Consider the following 24,182-nt stretch of genomic DNA (forward strand, 5'->3'; position numbering starts at 1 on the left):
ATGATTTAAGCGTTTATTTTTGACAGACAGCTGCCCCCATATGGAAGCCAAAAACAATTTCCCAAAGGCCAGGCGAACCATAGCTAGCTTCATTGTGAGAACAAAGAACCAATGGTATTATTCATAATTAAACTCTTATTGTGTACTCTGCTGAATATTTCCATTCTTCTGCCTCTCTCCTGCTCACTCTCGTTTCCCCTCTCAGTACTTTGCACCTCGTGGTGGGAACATCTGTCTGGCGTCAGAGTGGAGCCTGGCTGTGCAGTTTGGAGCAGGTAGAGGAGCACATTGTAGCCCAGCTAATGATGAGAGTGTCTGCCCTCTCTCTTGGAGGAGACGCAAGCTGCTGCTTCACGCTCGCTCACTCCACTCATACGCCCAGGGAAACAGATTTCCAAACATATGCAGTATGTTTTTAATCCAGTTGAGCACTTCATTTCCCAGCAAACACAAATAACCTTACGGGACATCCATATCTTATGACAAGGGGGTGGGCGCAAAGGAATTGAACAATTTTCCTTTTTAATGTGATTTTTTTTTTTCCCTCCAAAGTTGCTAAACATGCTCATAACCCAGGTTAACAGTTTGCTTGTTTATGGTTTCACAAACTTTTACATAGAAGTGCCTCTTGGCTCCGAGTCATATGAAGCAACTTTATCCAATCTAAATTCCACACCTGTTGTCATCCTTTGTTTAAACTTAAACTGACAGCATAAACACATGTTCTTTGTGTAAAGTGATTCAAGAATTCAAGAACAGATTGTTGTCAATAATACATACGTGAGAAGTAAGTAAACTAAGCACCTGTTTACGTGATAGGGAGTTTTGCCAGAAGTAAAAGAAATATTAAGATTTTCAGATAGAAGGTAAATTAACTACTTATTACTCTCATTATATAACCTGTAAACTGTATTGTCTACTTTTGAATATAGATTGAATTATTTTGACCCTGATCCTTTACATGTAGTTCAATAATCTTTTTTCTTTCTTTCTCACAATTACCAAAACCTCCATTCATTCAAGTCAACAATGGCCCTTAAACATGGAAACCCAGCTGGAGGTGCTTAACATTTAGAACAGTGCTCATCCTGCTGTCAGCTACATCCAGAAAAATGTCAGAGGTGGTACTACATGGAGTTCAGCTTTTGGAAGTCAATCCCTCACTAAACTGCACCAGACTCTCCTCACAGCCTCTTAGCCAGAATTGGATGCTTGTGTTTGTTAGTTGAGCTTATTTTGTTTTGTTTTGTTTTGTTTTCTTATTATTAATATTATTATTATTGTTTTCGTGTCGCTCTTCTTTTGTTTAGCATTTGGAGCATGACCTTTTAGTTAAGATTGTACTCTTTGATGCGTGTCTGTCTGCTCAGAGAATGCATGGATTTGTGAATATGAGTGAAAGGTTTGAAAAGATGAATAGAACAGAAACTAGTGCTTTGTGGAGTGATGTGCCAACTTTGTACCTGCACTCACTGTCATGGTTTCTGTTCCCCTATGGCTCTGCTCCATCTGGACACCCCTCGGGCTTGTGTACAAACATCCTGTGATAATGCTATCGATCTTATACATGCAGCTTATTAACAAACAGGTTCTTCTTCAGTGTGGGCTGCTGCTCTCACTGTTCTCCACCACCTAAAGGGAAAATTACATAAGAATCCTCCGCTCAATTGTCAGCTCCAACCCCCGTCCACATACAACAAATGCACACAATACACACACAACCACACACAATACTGTAGCTGATAACCTACCAAGCCTCTTGCCATCTCTATAACAACTGACCCTGCTGTGGTTGCCGTGGTGAGATGATTGAGGAGGTTTCACTGCATGAAGAACGTGACCTGCTGTATTTCATCGTGAATATTGTTTAGGCAGCAAGGGAATAATCATCCATAAATTACAGTTTTTAAATGTTGCCTAATGTTTTTTGTTTTTTAAGAAACCGATTTATTTTGTTTTTACCGAATACATTTTGTGTCTTTATCTAGGAAAAAGAAATGTATACAGCATCTTTCTAATGTTGCTCAGTTTAAGTAAGTAGGCCTGCTATGTATCTGTGTGCTATTTTAATTTCTACCCTGCTGTCCTGGATATATCATGATTACTCTCCAAGAAAAAAAGGACAACCTGGAAAGCCCTCTTTGATCCATTCTGTCACACTATAGCCTAGTAGGGGAAAAAAAGAACACGTTGGACCTTCTCCATGCAAATACAGTTTAAAAATCAGTAGCTGCACACACATAAAGACTCTTCTTTTAATATGTGCCCCCTTTCTTCACACCCACGACCATTGTGTATAAAATCCTGTTTTTCCTGAAAAGATTTCTAGTCGCAGCCGCAGACAATGTTCCCCCACACAAGCTGTCGTCTTTGTCATGCCCCCCCCCCCCTTCTCATCCCCTCCACTTCAGTCAGTAAAGCAGGATCTCTGGCAGTCGGCCCCACGTGCGAATTTGTGTCTTTCAGGGTACAGGTGGGGGGCTTGCTGAAGTCTGCCTACCTGTTCCCCTGTAAACTGGTCAATTTTGACAGACATGGACAAGAAGGGGAAAAAATTGGCACAGAAACCAGAAGGGGGGAAAGAGAGAGGGGCGGGTAAATGAACAAATGTCAGGGTTAGTGGGGGGTTACTAGGGTCGTGGCTGTCCTCTTAGTGGTGTCTCCTGATAGGGTGTGTTGAAGGGGAGTGAGGCATGCTGATAAAAACAACTCACTAACAATTATGCTCACCTAAAATAGCCCTTACTTAAGTATATAGCATGCTTGCCAGTTAATTGTACACAAAAACAAAGACTTCACAAAAGACCTCCTGCAGCCAATATATTTTCTTGTATTTTGGCATGATAATTAAGTGTGACAGCTATGAATGCAAAGTTGGCAGATATTATAGAGGCCTGTCTAACTCTATGTACTGATTATGATTGTTTGGATTCCAAAAGTTATACTAAACTATAAAATTAGAAAATTGCAGTTTTAGTGTAAAGAAGTAGTGCACATTGTGTAATGAACAATACATTTATCGCTGGATGGAGCGTTGATTGTGTACAATGAATTTTCTACTCACATGGAATCTGCTGCAAACATGAAACAACTGAAAACATCACTATCTCATCATGGGTAGCAGGGCTTAGTGATAGAGGTTTGACAATTATCACTTGATGTTGATGGAAATCATAGACTGTCCAATCTGTGCAGCCCGTGTCCATCTCTAAGTAAGCAGCTGACTGCATGGGATTTAAAGACAGCAATCCTAGTATTCTCAGGAGAAAATGTTTTTTACAACAACAAGCAAAAAGCCACCTTTAATACAATATATTCAGTGAAAGCCAATATTTTTATCCGTGTTACAGCTGAATAATTTTATTATGATTGCTGCATTTCCTCTGAATTGTTCTCTGGATTTGTTCAACTTGTTCTTGTTGATATGCTGTAAGACTAACAACCATAAAATCTACTAAGACCTCTGATCTGTACTATTGACCATTATCATAGCCAAGAGGTTTTTTTACAATGTGATATTTTTATGCTACACTTGGTGAGAAACCTGTTTACATTCCAGGGTGCCGTATAGTTCACTTCTCTCCGCAGCTCAGTCCGATTCCAAAGCACTGTATAGATTTCTTTCAGCTGATGAAATTAAAAAGACAGCAGTGTGTGTGTGGTGTGCCTTCCAGCAACGCGATTTGCCTGCGAGTTCACGATACGGGTTGAGAGGGGAGTTCCTTTGGGGGGGATTAAATAGCTCCCTCTCTTCCTTCCCTCCTCCCCTGCCCTCCATGCTTGTAGAACACAAACAGCTTGCAGGGCTGTACAGTACTTGTACAACATGTTTGCCACAGTGCCGCTCACAGGTAACAATAAGCCAAGGTCAAAGGTTAAGAGGGATAGTGGAGCTCAGATTTGTGTGTGTTCGTTTGGCAAATACTGTGCACACAGGCACAGGAAACCATGCCCATAGTATTGCTGGGAGAAAGAAAGGGTGAGAGACAGAGACAGTAAGTTGGCTCATTAGAGAGGGGGGTATCATAAACAATAATGTTTTCATGAGGATATTTGAGACCAGTCTATAAACTTAGGAGGGTCTTAGTTTAGCCCTTTGACTATCGCAATGTCTGTTGGACAGTTGCACAAAAGAAAAGACAGAAATTAGGTTAAAAAGAACTGTGCTAATAATGGAAGTTACTTAAATAAGTATATTGTATTTAGTAGCATAAAATAAATATACTGCAAAGAACTTCAGTAAATGTACTTAGATATTTTCCACCAGTACTAGACACAATCAATATCTTAACTTGGTGTGAGAGTTTTAAAAGTCTTAGAAATAATTTATTGTTCAGTTTTCACAGAAAGATTTTCACGTTCTTAAGTGAGAGTTTATCAAGTTTACTTACATATGAAATGTTTGTTTTACTTAAAGATACTTCATGTAACTTTTTCAAATACAACCCCAATTCTAAAAAGTTAATAAAAACAGAATGCTATGATTTGCCAATCTCATCAACCCATATTTATTCACAATAGAACAAACAACATATCAGTTGTTAAAACTGAGAAATTTTAACATTTCATGGAAAATATTTGCTCATTTTGAATTTGATGGCAGCAACACATCTCAAAAAGGTAATTGCTGCAAATAAAAAAGACAAATGGGGAAGCATTTGACAACTGTCATAAACTGCATCTAAAAACAAACAAAATTATTTCAGAAAAATGTTCATCTACACTATATATTATCATCAAAAGACTCAGAGAGTCAGGGGAAATCTCTGTAAGCAAGGGACAAGGCTGAAGTTCAAAACTGGATGCATGTGATCTTTGGGCCTTCAGACGGCACTACATTAAAAACAGACATGATTATCTGCTGGACATCACTGCATGGGCTTAGGAATATTTCCAGAATTTACTGTCTGTGAATATAGTTTAACATACAATCCAAAAATGTTAGTTAAAGCTGTATCATGCAAAGAAGAATGCATGTGAACATGATCGAGAAACACAGCTGTGTTCTCTGGGCCAAAGCTCGTTTAAAATGGTCTGAGGCAAAATGGAAAACTGTTCTGTGGTCAGATGAATCAAAATTTGAAATAGTTTTTAAAATCCATGGCTGCCGTCTCGTGCGGACTAAAGAGGCGACGGACCATCTAGCTTATTATCAGTAGACAGTTCAAAAGCCTGCATCTCTGATGGTATGGGGGTGCTTTAGTGCCTATGGTGTGGGCAGCTTTAAGCATATAGAAAGGCACCATCAATACTGAAAAGTACATAGAGGTTTTATAACAACATATGCTCCCATCCAGACAATGTCTCTTTCAGGGAAGGTCTTGCATATTTAAGCAACACAATGCTAAACCACGTAGTACATCCATCACAACAGCATGGCTTCGCGAGAGTCCGGTGCTGAACTGGAATAGCAACCAATAAAAAACATTTGGTGCCTTATAAAACGCAAAATTTGGTAACAAAGGCCCAGGACTAATCCTGCTCACTATCTCCTGCAGAGAGATTGGCTTTTTGAGTCCTTCTAAAATATCAGATAATTTAAATTATTTCAGCCTGATAAGAAAGATTTGGGGCATTCTCAATGATTGTAATTTCATAATGATGACCACCTTAAGTACTGGGCAGAGCCTGTCGGAATGTAGCGGAGCAGGAGGGGGAACGCTGCATGGAGGAGAGCAGATTGATTCTGACTGCTAGCACCAGCTTGAGTTGCATATTATAGCTTTAATATCAATGAAAACTAGGCCACTTTAAGCAACGAATAAATGTTGTCCGAACTCCTACTTGTCGATTTAGGCCACAGTGAAAGTCTGTGTGGAACCAGAACTTTGCCTTTGTACGGCTCTTTGAATGGGCAGGACAGCATCCATTTAATCTCTTGATAATGCACACTGTATATGATGTTGGTTCCTGATGAGATGTATCATGGGCACCTTTTGGTACAATTCCCTCTATCCCACTGACTAATTCAGGTTAGTGCCGACACTGTTACACATGTTCCTCTCCAGCTGTCAGTATATTATACCCTCAGTGCCCTGTTAAAATGAAACCCAGACCAACGGTGAATAAAATGGAATGTGGAAATATGTAGATTTTAAAATACAGCTTTTTAAAATCCCTCATTCCCACAAATGTATTCAGAATAAAGGCAGTTGTTTCATAACATGAATTAGGTTACTGTACATTTTGCACAGTATATGTTCCCCAAAAGTAGGAATTAATAATGAAGATGCTTTTTGGCCTGAAATTGCTATTCAAACAATTATGTACTTAGTTTCTTTCAACAAATGCATTCCACATTATTGTTTTGCCTCATAGCAAAGCACCCAAAAGACTAAAACCTTTCATTCCAGCAAAGGCCGCTATTGGTCACCGTCAATAAAAGCATAAAAGCATTTATTTCCCACGTTTGTCAAATTAACAGCATACTCCATCTCCCATAGGACTTGTAAGGTTCATTAACCTTTCTGTGAAGTGGGACAGGTTTCCAGCAGTTACCATAACCTCTGTCTCGCTCCTACCTCAATTATAATAGAAGAATTAAACATCCAGCGATTCAAAACAGTAATGCTGCCTCTTAAATCCCTTTGTACCAGCTCTCAGTTGTTAATGACTAAAGACACTGAATGAACTATAGAGTTATCAACAGATATAACTGTGGACAGAAGCAAATCAAATGGCTCTCTTAACAGCAAGGATTACTGACTATACATATATAGTTTTTGTTTGTGGACAGAATTTACTGTTCCTGAAATTATTATTCTTTTTTTTTTTTTTTAAAGGCATGTGTGGTTTTTAGGAATAATAAAATGTTGGTTTAATCCTACATAAACCAGTTTTAAACATATTTTGTGTTTAAGTAAGTATTGAAAACGGCAGGATTTGTCACCAAAATCTTTCCATCTAGCTGCACTCTGGCCCTTCAAAGTCAAAAGAACAGAAAGACCTTGAACTAATTAAGTGGTCAATTACACGGCCGTTGATCTTTTTTAATTTCTTAATAATTAAATTAATTGTGTGGACAAAAAGTCCATTCTCTTGTCCACCTACTCAAACTCCTCCCTCATCGTCTACCTCTCTTCTTTTTCTCGTCCGCCTCCATGTCAAGGCCCACAAGGTTTTGATACTCATTTATTTTGTGTCACTGTGTCACACCTCAAAAACTATTTTAATTCTCTGCCTTTGACTGTTTAATAAGCTTAATCTTTCACTACCTAGGCCACCCCCTTACATCTTCCCCATCCCTTCATATAGTAATCAGAATCCAGCACTTCAGGGTCTATTTGTAGGCATACAGCTCTATTAGCATCTCTCCCTTTACTGTCTTCCTGCTTTTTCACTCTTGCTGCCAGAAACCACTGTAGCCATGGAGCTGTGAGGCCTTGTGTTTGTGTGTGTCTTCTGATGCTACTTGTAGGCAAGCTGAGGCTGGGATTCACCACTGCCACCCCCATCAGTGGGAAGCCCTATATAGGGACATGTCAGTGCCTTGTTTGCTTGTTGTGCTGATGAAGCTGGGGGTGGGGCGAGTGGGCAGCCTTGTTCAGGTTCCAGGATTCCCTTCAAATGAGTCAGCCATCCCCCACTCAAACTGACTGTTACCTTGGGAACTCAGGCTTGGGCTTCCCTCAACAGTACTAAAGTACAGACTCATCAGCACCCATACTCACTAACACACACACACAGTTACTGTAAGGGAAGCGGCACCCAGGATAGATGATATTAGCTTATTAAAACAGTCTCTCCCTTGCTTGTGTGCTGCCCTGTTAGGCCCAATCTGCTCTGAGCTGACCAATGAGCTGAATTTGTAATGTATGCAAATTAGACGGAATGGATGGATGTAATAATGAATTGGTTGGATAGTTTCCTAAGTCAGTAATTTGAGTAATAGTATGCTTTCCTAATAATGAACAGAACTAAATGAGTTTAGGTTTAGTACATCACAGTGTGTCAGGCGCTCCAGCCAGTGATGGCTGGAGTTCACTTAATAACTGGACTGTTTGTGTTTCCAACTCAGTTCATTACCAGAGCCAAATGAGTTTCTTTACTAAAGCCATTGGTCCAGCACACTATTGTTAAGTGGGTTAATTTGTTGATGCGCTGAAGCAGATCGAGGGTGACTCCCCCACTTGCTTTCACCATGTCCTGCTGAGGCCAGTACACCCCGCTCAGCTGATCACCATTAGATTTCTTTACCAGCTAATCATCCTGGAAGCACATTATCAGACTTTTGCAAAAACACGTGTTGAAATATAATATTTCTCAAGAAAAAATTAGTATTAGGGGAGTGATGATTGATTTAATAATGATCATTATAATCTCTTGATGGGGTTTTGTTTGGGAAGAGCAGTACTTTAAGTGCTACATTAATATATTTGAGGAGCAGAAGGTAACCAGCAACAACCGATCATGACCAGGTTTTGAGGAAAACCAGAGAGGTTTCAGCTGAGGAATATGGTATAATTTGGGTCTGCCATGCAGTTGAAAAGACTGAGCCATCTGTCAGCTCTGAAGCCATTCTTTGGCATGTGGTTCAGTCTCTTCACACTTTTTTAGCCTCAGTTACAGAGACATATATACTGTATGTGTCTGTTTTATGCACCTCTTCTCTGTTAATTCAGAAGAATTCCGGAAGGTTAAGTGTGGATCATTGTCTATTGTAATAGAAATCATCAAGCAAAATCCAACTTTGTCAAGTTTTTAAACATGCAGGTTGTGACAAACTCCACAGAGACCCTTTAAGGTTACTTCATGTTTTTTGCATACTCTTAGACAGACGGGGGCATGTTTTACACATGCACAGCAGAAAAGAACAAGAACTGCTTGTTGTATTTCGATGAACAACATAAAATCTAAAAAAGTCGTCTGTGTGTTTGTCAGCTTAATGAGAATAGGTCCAGGTATGGGGAATATACACTACATACTCCACACGGGTTGCAAAAAAGATTGTTCAGATTTCTTTTGTGGTGTATGCACAGTTGGCACATTGCAGTTTGGACAGTCTGCGCGGACTCAAATTTTGGGCTGCATGTGGATGCCCAGACAGGGTTAAGCACCCATGGCCAGAGAAACCATGAATTGGACTTTAGTCACTGTGAGAGAAAGTCACAGACCGCTGAAACCACTGATGAAAGGTGTGCTCCCGGGTCCGGGCTCAGGAGTGTAGATCTCCTGATGGCCTTAGAGTCCAGTTGGTAGTCTTCAAGGGTCTTCTCTACTGTTACCTTGCACTGTTGCCCTATATTGTTCAATCCATACAAAGTTGCAACGCCATATGGATGCTTCACATTTTATCTTGTACCTCGAGTCAGTGACAGGATCTGACTTTCAGGGGACAGCATTATCACTGGGAGGAACAAACTATCTCAATCATCCAATATCACCACTGCAGTGGACAGTGGGAGAGCCAGGTGGGGAAAACTTAAGCCTTCTAATCAGTTTCTACCTAACTAACAAAAGAAACTGCACGTATTGTAGCTTGCACACCAGTAAGCAAGTCTTGGTGTGAAAACCCTGCACCAGTGCATATATCAGACTTTCTCTTACTTTCGAACAGAAATCCATTGTTTTTGCCTCGTCAACATAATGAAGTTCTCAGTAATGTGCTTCTGTCTTCCTCTTTGAAAAAAAAAAAAACTTGTGTAACCTGTAAATGGTAAGTTTCCTTGTGAGACATAGATTTTCAATTCACAATAACCCTTCAAATGAATGGGCTGATTACTGAGGCAAAGATGAGGAAGCAGTCATAAGCACTTGGCTTGAGTGGAATAGGCGAGGGAAGGGGAGGCGGGGGGCTGTGGCGGTACAAGTCCAGCCTCAGAAATAGAGCTGTGAACACCATCTGTCATGCTCTCTCTCCCCGTCTGTTAGCCTGACTGAAAGTAAAAGAGAGAATGATGCTCTCAGAACTGCATTAGAAGGACGTGGGTGCTGATCGTCGTAGGTGTGGGTTTACAGGGTGTGCAAAGGAGGGGGAGGGAAGCGATGGATATACAAGGAGGTGCATGAGTAACTCTTGCTGACAAAGGGAAGCACTCACCCACACAGAGAAGGAGAAGGGTTTTTGGGCAAGTGGGTATTCCTGGTGAAACCGCACCCTGGCACCCACCCACCATGTCCTCTCAGACTCCTACCTATCAGCTCTTGTCAGAGGATTCCTAGCGGAAGTTATGTCGACACATTATACAAACACAACCCGCTGTCTCCTCCAAGGCCTAGAGAAATACAAATTTATGTAATGTTAAGTTAATTTTCAAACATTTATATAAGTTTATATTTGGTTGTGCCTCCAGCTGTTCTAGACCCATTTGAGGTGTATCAGTCATCATTTTTAAAAATATCATGATGGTGATCATCATTGTGGTAACACTGCTGTCAACTCTGAACTAAGTCTGATTCGTAATGTGGGTAAATTAGCTGGCCTGCATCGGCCTTGGTGGTTGTTGCGCTGAACATTGGTTTTTGAAGTGTCAGGCTATTACGTGACACAGAAAACGCTCTGCTGCAAAGCTTTTTCCAGATTTTCAGAACTATTCATTGCTCACAACGTGTAGGTTGTTCGGAATCCTTTCTGCTTTTGTCTGAGTCAGAGTGTGAAATAGAGTCAATAAAACATGAAGGCAAGCTGTGCCACGATGAACAGCATGGAGAGGCAGGATGAAGTGTCCGTAACACCACAGCTGGACGCGAATTAGTTTGATCTTTAATCTAAAGAAGGAACCATTGCCTGGCTACAGACAAAAACATATTTAGTGAAAAGAGTTTTTTAACTTTTAGGAACAAGCAACAAATGACATATTCAATCAAATATTCACATGGTTATTTTTGTGTATTAAATCCACAGTGCTGTTTTGCTGTGATTTCCCCCTCACGGGCAGATCAGAGGTCATGGTCAACTCGTGGAGATTCTTTTTCACGGTCCATTTGCCAGGGCACATTATGCGTGGAAGTGTGTAATCAAGGTGGTGTCCCCTCACACGGGACTCCACATTGTCATGCATACATCCGTAGATGTCCGGACTCAAACAGCAGTAGTGATTTCTAGAGAATTGGCTCTCACACTGAAGTATAATCCAACAATAAACTCAAACCTGACGGATTTTTAATTGATTGCATTCATGTTTATATTTGACGTATCCCCCAACTGGCATTATTCTCCCACTCCTGTTTACTGCTCAGTGGTTATCACTCTATGATCTATAATGTGGTGCTCTTCTTTGACAGATTTAAGCACCTTTATCTGTCAGAGTTCTGTTATTCTAGTCTTATAAACAGTCTAGGTAACATAGTAAACAACCATATTGATGCTTTCAGTTTTGTATCTGTCATTCTGTGCTTCTCCCACACTGCTCACTGTGTGATTCACTATCGCAGTCACAAGAATGGGTATTCCCCTCGTACGAGGATGGAATGCGTAGTCTCATTGCATTTGACTGTTACGTTCAATCAGTCAGGCACCATATTGAGTTTTCCTATTTCTTTATTACAGTTTGAATTGGCTGCTGGATATGTCCCTCTGTAAAAATGTTTGTAACTTTTTGGGGGATTTTCATTTTCTTTATTTTATGACACTTACAAATTACTTGTATATTTTCATACACTGGGTAATGAACTGGTCCACAGTTGGCGATTTATATTACAAACAATCAAAATTGTACAATTAATACATACAACTTATGTTTTGCACAAAATCTATTACAGTGGTATATGGTATTTATGTTGCTCAAATAATGCTGTGAAATACCAAGCTCTTCTGTCTTTTTAATTCGAGAGTTTATAATGTAACACTGGTATTATTGCTTCATAGATTGTATACCTACCACCCATTTAAAACTTCAAAATTTAATATTCTACCCTACCCTTGTAAATATGGGCCTTACTGCTTCAAAGTGTGTACAGAACAGTCCCAAACTACAATATAGCCACAAATTTAGGTGGTCGTGAATGTTTTGAGTTTGATGAATTATCATGTAATATTCCAGTGTAATGCCTAGATGAGAGAATGTTTACAGAGAAACACTGATACTGTGCTCCTTGGTAACTGCATGGATAATGAAGCCATTCCTCATGTTTTCAACTTTCAGCTGTTGAAATGACATAACTTGCAAATGTCCAACAGTTGAAACACTGAAGCTACTCATTTTTTACACTGCTGCTTTTCTATTTAGCAGCATGCTTACAGAAACAACTAGGGCTGGTGGATTTATACTATGTTAACTATTCTGTATAGATCTGCTACACGCTTCATATTTGGATTATAAGTATACATATAATACATAACAGTCACCTATTTATGATCTACACAGATCTGTTTTATTCTTTCATTTGACACCTATCAGGGTAATTGTAATTCTTTTTATCTGCACCACCATTCATGTCAACATATTGTAGTTATCCTCAGTGTGTAAAATGTATGCTGTTCTCTTGTACTTAATGGTGTCAGGAGTGTGGAGTCTCAACACTTTTAACTTTTCTAACCCTGAGCTCAGAGTATTGTCCTAGCTGAGGGTATCATCAATCCGAGGTTAACTTCCTCAATGCACTATGTGGCTTTTGGTTCCCCCTTAACAAAGCTGTAATAGATTTACTATATGTAAAAATTGTGTGCTTTAAAAAGTCATAACATCTGTCACATAAAATATTAAATAAATGAAGTGACTAGATTTTAAATAACTTAAATGAGACACCACAGCTTGCCCAAAGACTCATTGGTGGTACCATTGTGTCCCTAATTTATGATATTATGATCACTCAGATTTGCATTGGTAGGTTTACAAAGAAAATACTGCAATTCAGTAGAGTCACAAGACATTAGATTATTTCAGTTAGGTCAACTCAACCCTGATCTAATTGTTTTAGAAAATGTTTTATAAACATTTAATGTCTGTTTCTGCATAACTAGAAGGATGGGATGATACACCTTTAAAAGAAACATTGCTTTAAGTTGAAAATTTCCTAATAAACAAAACACAACACGATGAGCAGCTGTCAGTCATTTAGCGGTCAGAACATTTTGTGCTCCATGCCCCACCCCCACAGCAGGGGCCCTGAGAGAGGCTGCCCAACATGTGAGACTGTCCTGTAGATGAGCTTGTGCGAGTCAGTCACTCTGTGAATATTGAGAGTCTGCAACCTGAACACTGTACTGCCCTGTCACAACAACTGTGACATTGACTATGTTCTGGAATATATGAACCACTACAACCACAAACTGATTATTTTTAAGATTTTGATATTGTGTGAATATAAATATGTGTGATTCTGCATATGATTGACTTGTCTTTTATTATTTGGCTGAATTTCAATATTGCATGCTGTTGTTTTTACTCTATGTATTGTAATGAAATTAAAAGGGCAGAGGGTGCCATGGAGAGTGAGCGAGAACGGAGCATTAAGATGTGGGAAAATGTTGCACGCTCAAATGTTGACTACCTGTTGCTATGGCAATGGGTTTGGATCCTTCAGGCTGCAGGACTCTTGCTATTTCTAAATAAAGCTTTTTTTCTCACTGATCAGTAGATGAAGATACTCACAGTTGAGACTAATCTTCTGAATTTTATCAATCTGTGTAAACACTGGTGCTGTGCACTCTGAGATTGGTAAACCTCATAAACAGCCGTCACAAGATTATGGATAAGTTGATCCACAATAGGGGCCACATGGCTCAATACTGATACAGACTTTTACAGAAAAAGTAAAAATACAAATGATTAAATTTATAACATTAAATGTATCAGTTGCTATTACTAAGTTTTAAGTGTATGTCAGTAATTCTGGCATAGAATTACAGACACGATATGTATTTCACTATAGAGTTGTGTTATTATTTGACACTTTGGTCATCTTCAAACAGTATTTCATCAGCTGCCAATCAACTGGCCGGCTACAGTATTTCTGATAAATGTTGATATGATTAGTTCAGTATCCTATTCTTCTGTTCTACCTATGACAAAAAAAATAAATAAAAATAAAAATAAATCTTTCCTTTTCTTTGTCAAAAAATAGGATCAAAGGCATTGTCAAAAAAAGCCCTGTGTCCAACATGTTTTTTGCCATTGCATGTTGTCCAGTACCTTTGTTACCCTGTGGGGGGAGCCTGTGTGTGGAGAAAAGAGGACAGAAATAGGTACCAAGACCAGATATTTGATGCCTGTGATGGGGACTTCCGTGCATACCTCAAGTGGGTTTTGGGCCATTTCACAGACAACATATTTAGTCATTTTCCTCCCACTCAAGGATGCAGCCGTCTTACAGTGAAGCAGCCAGGTCTATTAAACAAACATTCCTGTGTGCAATTTGCAGTGTTAAGTCTCTGTCTGTGTGCTTCCCGGGGATGAGGGAGTTTAACCTGACAAATATACAGTAGAAAATGCTTATGAAAAATATCTAAGCTTCACATTGGGATACATGATGTCTGTTTCTAGGCAACAGGAAATTAATATACAATTAATAATATGGGAGATTGCTACCTGGAAATCAACCTGGAGATTTGATTTGCCTGGGAAATGTCGTTTGTCTGGAAATTGTCTCTTCAGATATTAATATAACAGGTCTTTTGATATGTATTTAACTTTGACATATTTTAACCAACAGTTTTTGTGTAAGCCCTCAACCCTTCCTGGAAGGTTCAATGTCTTGAAGAAATATATAATATAAATGCAGTCTCTCTTTCTATCTCTGGTTGGTAAACTGGATGCTAATTCAAGGAATAACCACTGACTAAGCAAGTGCACATTATCTGGCTTTAGGCCATAAAAAAATGGAAGAGTGGCATTAACGTTTTGTTGTGCTCCATCCTGGTGTATTTCTTGTCAATTTTAGGTTTTTATGATCATGTTTAAATTGTCTGGTTTAAACAAGAAGGGACTTGACCTAGCTGTTCCTCGTCTGTCTCCCGAATACTTTGCCTTATTGACTGATTGTCTGAATTAACAGGGTGATGCACTCAAGAATGGACAAATACAAGGAACGACTCTCACTGGTGAGTATGGTTTTTAATTAATAGTATCGATCAACTATCTTAATTATTATACTAATTACTGTACATCTTGGTGTAATTACTCAAGTCTATCCCGCTTGTTTCTGTTGTCTAAGCTCATAGATGAACTTGTGCAATGGTACATTTTTAGGCACAATTTCACTACTTTATATAGAAGTGTTGCAGAATTAAGATTAATTATCCTTTAATGTCATCATTGCTTACTGTATTTCTAACATTGAAATTTGTCCCACATGATCCCTTCATTTGGATAAGTTTTGTTCGTGCCTGCCATTGTTTTGCAGCAGACATGTGCAAATGTAGGTGTAGACTCGAGAGTCAGATTTGAACCCAGAGAGAGTGAAATTGAGTTTGTTTTCTGTCTTACAGGGTTGAATTAGATGTAAGGAAGAATTATCAAAAGCCAACCTATTATCTACAACCCAGGATCACAATTTTAGGAATATACAACTAACTTGGTTTATTCTAACCTTTAACAATAAGCCTACTGCATAGTGTGAATTTATTAGTCACAATAAAAACAACACAACTATTGGCCTAGCAATGGTATGCTAATGATATGGCATTATGTGTATTGTATGTAAACATTCTCAATTTTCTCAAAGGTTTTATTTTCCCATGCAGACTACTATCCACCGACACCACCACAAAACTCTGGGTTTCACCGCTACCAGTTCATGTTGTTTGAGCAGCCTTCAGACACCCAAGTGTCACTCTCAGAGAAGGAGGAGTCATCTCGTGGTAATGACTTCAATCATTATGTGTAACTAATGTGTAACCACATTAGTATAGGTGTTTATGGTTACCGGTTTTGTATTTTAGGAAACTTGGTGCTACATGTATTTTTGGCAGCATTAAGATTATTCCATTTCCTGCCTTATAGAAGGAAGTTGTCATCAGAATTTACGAAATCAGAATGATTTAAGTATTGCCTAAGTATTTGTTTGAGTGGAAGTGATGACATGGATGATATGTGATGATATGTTACCATTTTTAGTTTTTAACAAATGTATCTTTGACAGTAATGAAGATACTACTATAGTGTAATTTTTCAGCAAACTGCAGCCAGACATCTAACTTCTTTTAAGGCCCAGTTTTCATATGACTAAGTAATGACTATGAGCATTTAATTGAAGCATTTGGAGTAGCTTAAGGAAGATCATTTTCTCCAGGTGCTTACACCTAACAGGGGAAATGTTAATGAGGTTTGGTAATAGGTCTGTTGCAGTGTTAATGCCTGCAGGATCATTGCTGGTTCCCATGCACACCTGCCCCAGTCTCCTTGACCACGTCTTGTTAACCTTCACAGAATCTAAAGTTCTTACAAACAGTTCATTTAGTTTTAACCTTGATTATTGTCTTAGTTATCTTAGTTTGAATCTGAAAAGACAACTGTGCTCACACTATTGTTTTGTTTAGACTTTTGATTTTTTTTACTTTACACCCCCCTGAAGAAAAGTCTCTTGAAGGTGGGCAGCTGTACATGGATGCACAGAACAAAACCTCACAGGAGGCGTGCCCATCTGTCTTTTCTACTCGGGTCACAGCCGGTGATTTGAGGGGAGATCAGGGCGTTTTGAGACTTCAAGCACCGCGGCCGTGAATGAGCAGAGCTGTCAGTCTCCTCTGTTTGAAGTTTTGACAGCTATGTCAGCAAACAATCCAAGCACATTAGGCTGAGGTCTGTTTGATGTTGAAACCTCTGGAAAAAAAATGCCAAAAGAGGTGTAGTTTGGAATATTTTACACATTCAAACTCACATTTGGGAAGGTTGAGATGAACATTTGGGAAGGTTGAGATGAACTGATCACATTGTTACAGTGTTCACTGTGTCAGAACTGATTAAGCAAAATAAATAATAGTATGAATAATAGCCTGCTATTTAGAATAATTGAATTTTTTGTGCTAAATAAACTGCAGCATACTCCTTTTCTGCTAGCAGATCCAATACAGTAGCTGCTCCCACATCATGATGCGGATCCACCCATCCTTAATCTACAGGACGGGTTTAACTCCCGCTGTAGCACTTCCTCTATCCTGCAAACTGTTCTCTCCATTCAAGGGAAATTAAATTAAGAAATTCACTCTTAGATAATCAAATGTTTCATTTGATGGGTCAATTCTGAAAAGGATAACTGCCCTTGTAAAGAGGGTAATGGAAATAGACACAGCATGACATATTAAAAATGAAAGCCCAGTCATGCTTTATGAATAGAAAAATATTCAATTTTACAGTCATTATTGGTTTGACTGGATTCAGTGGTGTACCTGCTGTATTATTATTAGACTCCACTTGGCCATGAACACAGTATTCCCGCACAGACAAGAGGAACGGAGGGAATCCCATGTCTCCCCACCTCCTCCGTTAAGTATGTTCACTTATTAGCGTCTGTCCTCCCTCCATGTGGTATGACACAGAGTACATTTTTCATAGCCCATGACATTAATTGATGTGATTTGCGAAGGGAGAGCATTTAGTCGTGGGTGGGAGACTCCTAATGATCGTTTTCCACTTCCAGTAGCACAGTCATTGACTCAATTTTATCGCAAATTTGTCGTCTTTTTTCTTTTCATCTCTGATCATCACTTAAGTGATAAAGGGGGTGAGCAATAAGAGGTGGAGCAGGGCTGCTGTGAGGAACCGTGGGAGTCTGCTGTGCCTCCTGTGTTAAGGTTATGAATGTGGGTCAGTGAACCGATGGAGACAGCTGGTTTGTTACACAAGGAACTACAGGGGGGCTGCGCTCTTGGCACTGGACACAGGGGCGTGATCATAGGGAATCCCCATTGCTCTGGCTCAGGAAGGCTGTCCCTGACTGGAGACTGCCCCTGTGCCAGGGTGGGGGGCAGGCGTAGACACACAGGGCCTTGTGATACTTGTCAGCCACTTGGCAAGCCCTCAGTATGTCCTGCTACTGTTTAGTGCTGCCGAGTCAGTTTTTCAAGGGAAACAGTGTTACAGTGCCGGGGACAGAAATGCTGAGGCCTTGAAAGAGACAGTGCAGTGTTATTTCAGTTCCACTTTAGTTTGCGCACGCACTTCACACATCCAGCCCTTTGTCTCCTGAGTGTGACCTCAACAGACATTGTAGATTGATCAGAAAAAACCATGTGATTATAACAGGAACTCTATCAGATCTAATGCCTTGCAAAATAATCCTTTTTTGCCATTTTTTTCTTTTTCTTTTTTCATGCTAAATTGCATGGGACAGTATGTAGGTGACGATCAGGGTGTGTGAATGAATGGATCACAGTGGGGTTAGCTCCTGGATAGTGCATGTTGCTCATCTTGCCTCCTAGAGCCTCTACTGCCAGCTCAGCACACTCCAGAGTAATTGAAGCCATTTGCAATGTTTCAGTGTGGTAATGGGCAGATCCATGTCTACCACCCACCCACAGCCTCTACCATTAATCAGAGCTGCGTGGAGTCAAGAGAGCCAAGATTTGGTTGCTACAGCAGGCCTGAGCTTCAGCCAGGAGTCGGCTGCCTTAAAGGAACACTTTGACGTTTCGAATTTTGGCTAGATGTGTTTTTTGTTTTCTAACAGGCACTTGTTTGGGGTAAAACTTTTTGGATTTTTCTTTAACTTCACTCACTCATAGTTCATAGTATTGTTCGAAGTTACTGCTCAAGCCAGACGTATAAAGTAGAGCTCTGCCACTTAGTCAATTAATGCATTACTTTCAATTAATCGTTTTAGCAAAATATTCCTTTGTACCAACTTCTCAGTTGTAAATACTTAGTGCTTTTCATCATCTTAGGTGGTGTAAAATAAAGAAAAGTATTTGTATTTTGGACTGTTGGTCAGATAAAATGAGGAGTTTAATGATCCTACCTTATAATAACTACCTCTAGTATATTTATAGATAAAATAAATATCAGTAAAGTAATCATAGAGAAATTCATGATGAACACAATAATTGTGGTGCAGGTATAGTTGAACATTTGCTTAATTATTGGATTATTTGATTGACAGAAAACTAATAAAAACCTGTTCTGACACACACATTGTCCTTTTTTCCAGCCCAGTTCAAAATGAGAACTTGTTGTTCATCTTGGTTTTATATCACTGCAAACCTATTATTTCTTGGTCTTCAAGATCACCTTAGACTCTAGAAAACAGGACTTAAGAATTTTCACTATTTGTAGTACTAAATACAAATATTGAGCATATTGATCTAGGGCACTGTAGTTGCTGCCTTTATTATGTGCCTCCTTTCTATGTCAAATTCTTTGTTTCCTATAATTGATCAGAACAAGCACTGCTATCACTTGGTTCAAAGGCCAATGATGAACGAACACATCATGACAGGCAAAGAATATAAATGGAATATGAGGTTCGGGACAAGGCTGCAGCAGTTGGTAACAATGTAGGCTGCTAGATTGACAGCAGGCTGAGAGCTGAGATCTGCAGCCAAGCAGTGTGACACAGACCCAGGTCCCTCCACAGCAGACATCTGCCCTGCTGAAGCATCTCTGAGTAAGACATGTCTCTGCTCAAGAGGCACTGCCCTGCTGCTGACCTCTGACCTAATATCACTATGAATTGAATGCAAAGAAGCTCAGTGAAGGTCTTAGCCTAATATGGCTCCTCGTACTCTACTGAAATGAACACGATCGTTTGGTTTTGAGTATCTCTGAGACACTGTAAGAGGTTTAACAGGGACACCGCCCACACCACTAAATGTAGCAGTTCTGTGTCACCTCACAGCAGCCCTGATCTTCCTGCCATACCCAGACTGAGAAGCTAGGTGGAAACAAAAGGGGAGGCAGGAATACTTTAACATCGCCCTCAGGTCCCTCACTATCTGTCCTTTCCATGAGCAGGCACATGGGAGAGTCAGAAACAAATCTCTGCACTACAAACACACATCAGCCTATTTTAAGGTCACTTGTAAGTCTAGGCATTTGCCGGGTACCAGCCAGCATGATGGCACTCGATATTGTGAATTTGCCTCATTTTGGAAAGCACCCAATGATTGCACAGCTTTAGACAGGATTATGTGTGTAAAGCCTTACAAGCAGTGCCTGGTTTTGACTCTGCGTTTGATCGTTATTCTACAATAAAATGATCTTCAGTGACATTTTCTGTTAGAGGATATGTTACTGTAAGGCTGGTTCTGGCCATGGAAGGGGAAAGAGAAAGTTTGGGTTTATACATGAATGGCAAGAGAGCCAAATCTACCATGTGACTCACAAAATGAACCACAATTTTAATACCACCTTTTGCTTTTAATGTCATGGTGCGCTTGGGTCAGCAAACATTTAATGCTGGCCATGATCAACAGGTGTCAAACATGCAGTGCATCACAAAGTGCTATGCTGAGCCCTGTCCACAGCATTATTAAACCACCAGCAGTATTAATGTTGTGGCCAATTCGTGAATATTCTTATATTCAGTGTAAAGTTTGTTGCCCTCCAACTGCCTCACCCCACTCCTTGCCTTAAAGTGTTGCATCTGAGGGGTGAGGGACCTTGTTCTGGACATGCAGGTGATATGGGGATCTGCAGAGGCGGTGCATTATCTTCCACTGAAGCACAGGCTAGAGGGGCCACCAGGGTCATGCCCTATCATACTGACAGGTCACTTAACTCCATTGCCCTCACATGATTATTGGAGCCCTTTCTGCCAGCAATCCCCATTCATCGTGAGAACATGGTGAGATTCAGGTACTCATCTGCTCATCTCCCAGTTATTATTCATCATCTTCCGCAGCTGAGCTCAGGAACTGACCTGACCTGACCTTATGGAGCATCCAGACACCGAAGTATCAGTCTCAAAAACTAAACATGTAAGAAGGATCAGAAATCATGCATGGGTCCAGAATTTCTTGGTTTTCTAGTAGTTATCTTATTTTTGAAATTCAAACATGCACACTAAACGCTCTATCTTAAGATTTGCGTTAAAAACAATAATTTATCCTAGAAAACCACACACTTGAATAAGACATTTTGTCTGAAGTGGAAATAATTTGTTTTTACATTGATGGGCGATTAGTGCAACTGATGCACATGACACTGGAGAAGTGTATTTTATTCCAGGTCTCTTTCAAATGCCAAAGGATAAAACGTTTTCCTCCCTGATGGTGAAACCAGAGACAGCAAAGGCCTATAAAGCAACTAAAGCAAAAGGTTAAAAGTAGCGATGTTTCTATCCAAACATAGATAGATTCAGCTCTCAACTGTGAGATCATTCTCTCTACAGATTCATACAGTTTCAATAGTTTTTTTAACTTTCCTACGCTGATTTTGAGCAGCTGTTAATGTAATTACTCCGCATACGGAAATACCAGAATGTCAGCGATTCCCTGGATTACGGAGCAAGGCATTGTCTTATGTACGCCCAAATGTGAGGATACAGGCAGGCAGGCAGACACTCTTTCCATCTAGAATCTGTTGAAGTTTGCAAGTTTAAAGCACACTGGGTTTTGTTGACTTGGAATGATGATTGTGAATTTGTCTTTTTTTTAAAAAATTAATTAATTAATTTTTTATTTATTTTGTAAAGGGAGGGGAAGCTGCAGGGAATCAGCGGTTGTCAAATTCGAAGAAGTGATATTGTCATACCAGCCGGATGGCCGTCTGGTGTTTGTTTAAAAGGGGAGGGAAGAAAAAAACAGTCCAGGCGATTGAATCATTTCTTCTTGCCAATACGTCCTTGCGTTCCCACCTCCATCCATTACAGCAACATGTTTTATTTTCAGCAGTGCTGTTCTCAGTGACTCACATCCCAGAGCCATGTGCTGCTCAGTTAGGCCTCAGATCCCTTAAACATGGGCTGAGCGGTCATGAGAAATGCTTTTGCAATGCACCAGAGACTGCACTTAAACTCTGCTATACAGAATAAATAAAACGGATAGAATAAAACCATGATGTGTTATAAACTTGTGAGGCTGTTTTGTATTATTTTGGACTAAACAGCCATTTTAGACTGAAAACAAACCTGGTTTTAGGTACATTTTCCCTCCACATGTCTGAAAATAGTAATATCTATGTTTATGTCATCCTACTTCCACAGGCAAATGGGATTTTCAGGCTTTTACCAGAAGATTCAACCTGGGAGAGCCACTGGTCACTCTTCAGTTTCTCACCCAAAACTACAAAGAGTAAAGGAAGCTCAGATGCCTGAAAGATGTTTCTAAAGAAGAATATACCACTACAGTAACACAAAAATAATCCCCCCCCCCCCTTTCCCCGAATGAAAGTGTTAATTCTTGAAAGCTTTTAGATCAGCCCTTTTTCCCTCTTTCTTTAGAAAGACATTTCCGCTTTGTGTTCCACCAGCTGCTGGGTTTTGATGTCATGTGGTCTGGAGTGAAGGATTTGGGAGATAGATTTTGACCTCGCTGGGGATTTCTTATTAGTTTCCGAACACTGTCGACTAGAGAAGGAAGACGGTCTGATATCACAACTCACTGTGGAAAGAGCTGATTCTAATTCAGGGGCGGAAACACGTCAGGGCCAAAAAAAGGAAGTGGGAGGTGAAACCAAGACCGCAATACTGCCGGATGCCGCAGTGGAACTTGAACCAAAATACTTAACAGTGACAGGACGGGGGGAGGGGCTGCAGGGCTTGTGGTGTATTGAGTGAAAGGAACTTACTGTTTGTGTGATTGTTTATCATATTTCCATTGACCACTCTCACCCCTATTGGAAACAGTTAGCTTCTTTCAGTTCTTGATCGATCTGAAATAAAAATTGCTCTGTCTAAACACTGAACTGTCCTTGAATGTAACTTTGAGACAATGAACCTGTTTTGAACTTTGGACAGTTGCATAAGAGGCCCACCTGGCTGGTCTGCAGAGGATGGTGTGGATAAACTTTTCAACCCTTTCGCAAGGAGATACTTTTCCGACTTCACAGATGTATGTAGAGGGTGGGTCAGAGTACCCCCCATGAGGAATATTGGTTTCTAACCAGCAACTCTCCTCTGGGATAAGTTTGTATCAATACCCCAGATGTCTGAAAAAGGCTGGATTTACATGAGGGACTTTGATGTTCTGATAATCAATCTTTAGTTGGTGGTTTCATTGACCCTGATTTGGTGTCTCATCAGTGGGCTAGGCAGGAGTAGGTAATGGAAGTTTTTGTTCCTTTGGTGGTTAAGCCAGCCTTGGTAAACCCCTATGTGCCCTCTCCATGAACTCCAGTAGATCATTGATCAAACTGTACTGCATCTGCTTTGTTTGTCTCCCCGACTTAGCAGTCAAAGCAGCCAGGTCCACAAACAAAACAACCACAGCGATGCACATGTGCACGCAGTCAGTCGGAGGGTCTGTTGCTTTTGAACAAATGTTAAGTATCCATCAGTTGGAATATCGCTCTTGACCTTGATTTACCCATCTAATTTGACTTATGAAGTCACATTTTTAACAATTGGCAAGCGGAGCATAATTCCACACTCATTGTGAAGCATGCCAACTGGGAGAGCATTCTTCCAAAAACCACCTACTTGAATCCATCAGTACACCATTGAAATGCCAAGATTTGTACTTCCAAATACACTGTGCATTTTTCCTCTTTCATATTTTGCAGATATTCTGCCAAAACAGCTGGGTTTTGCCACTGAGTATGCTTGAATGTGTTTATTTTTACTCCAAATGTCAAGAGAGTTGAAATATTATGATTAAGAAAAACTGACAGTTGTAGTTCATCGGTGCACAGTTTATTGTCTTCTCTGGAAAAAATAACTTCTCACATCCCCTGTTGATATAGCAGAAGCATTTAATATTTTCTTAATTTATTCAAACTTACATTAATTAAAAGGAATTTGTATAATCAATTCAATTGCCTAACCGACACTAAGCGATCTAATATGCATGATGACTTGAGTCTCCAATTTTCTTTTCTCTCTGCTGCCGAACAAGTGCAGGAGATTTATTTCACCAGAGAATTTCTGCAGTTCATCACTTGCTGTGAGCAGTGGCAAAATGGATTTCAGTGTGACATCTGTTCAATGCATGTCAACAGTATGGTCTGTGGACCACTTTGCATGTTTATTTACTGTGCGTTTGACCTCGACAGACTGGTATTGTTCTGCAAATCTGACTGCTGAGATTCAGTGCAGTTCACTCCACCTGGAGACTTGAGTCCTGCCTCTGAAGAAAATGCACATGAATATCCACATTTTACATTCACCAGCAAGGAGGGCAGAATTGTTAAATGCACCTTTTGACCTCTAAA

General features: G+C 39.9%; 1 protein-coding gene across 2 annotated transcripts in view; it reads left to right on the forward strand.

Annotated features, from left to right (window-relative positions):
* LOC137135878 (phosphatidylethanolamine-binding protein 4) overlaps positions 1–22,713 on the forward strand; it is a 47,147-nt gene extending 24,434 nt beyond the window's left edge. The window contains exons 5-7 of one of the 2 annotated variants that reach the window (XM_067520593.1): positions 14,935–14,980; positions 15,623–15,739; positions 22,018–22,713. In XM_067520593.1, coding sequence (XP_067376694.1) covers positions 14,935–14,980; positions 15,623–15,739; positions 22,018–22,109 — 255 coding nt within the window. In that variant the 3' untranslated portion in view covers positions 22,110–22,713. Of the gene's footprint in view, positions 1–205; positions 408–1,023; positions 3,468–14,934; positions 14,981–15,622; positions 15,740–22,017 lie in introns of those variants that run through there. The other variant, XM_067520594.1, reaches the window with a different exon arrangement.
* Positions 22,714–24,182: the final 1,469 nt, after the last annotated feature.

Source organism: Channa argus, chromosome 11, assembly GCF_033026475.1.
Source record: "Channa argus isolate prfri chromosome 11, Channa argus male v1.0, whole genome shotgun sequence".
Classification (NCBI taxonomy): Eukaryota; Metazoa; Chordata; class Actinopteri; order Anabantiformes; family Channidae; genus Channa; species Channa argus.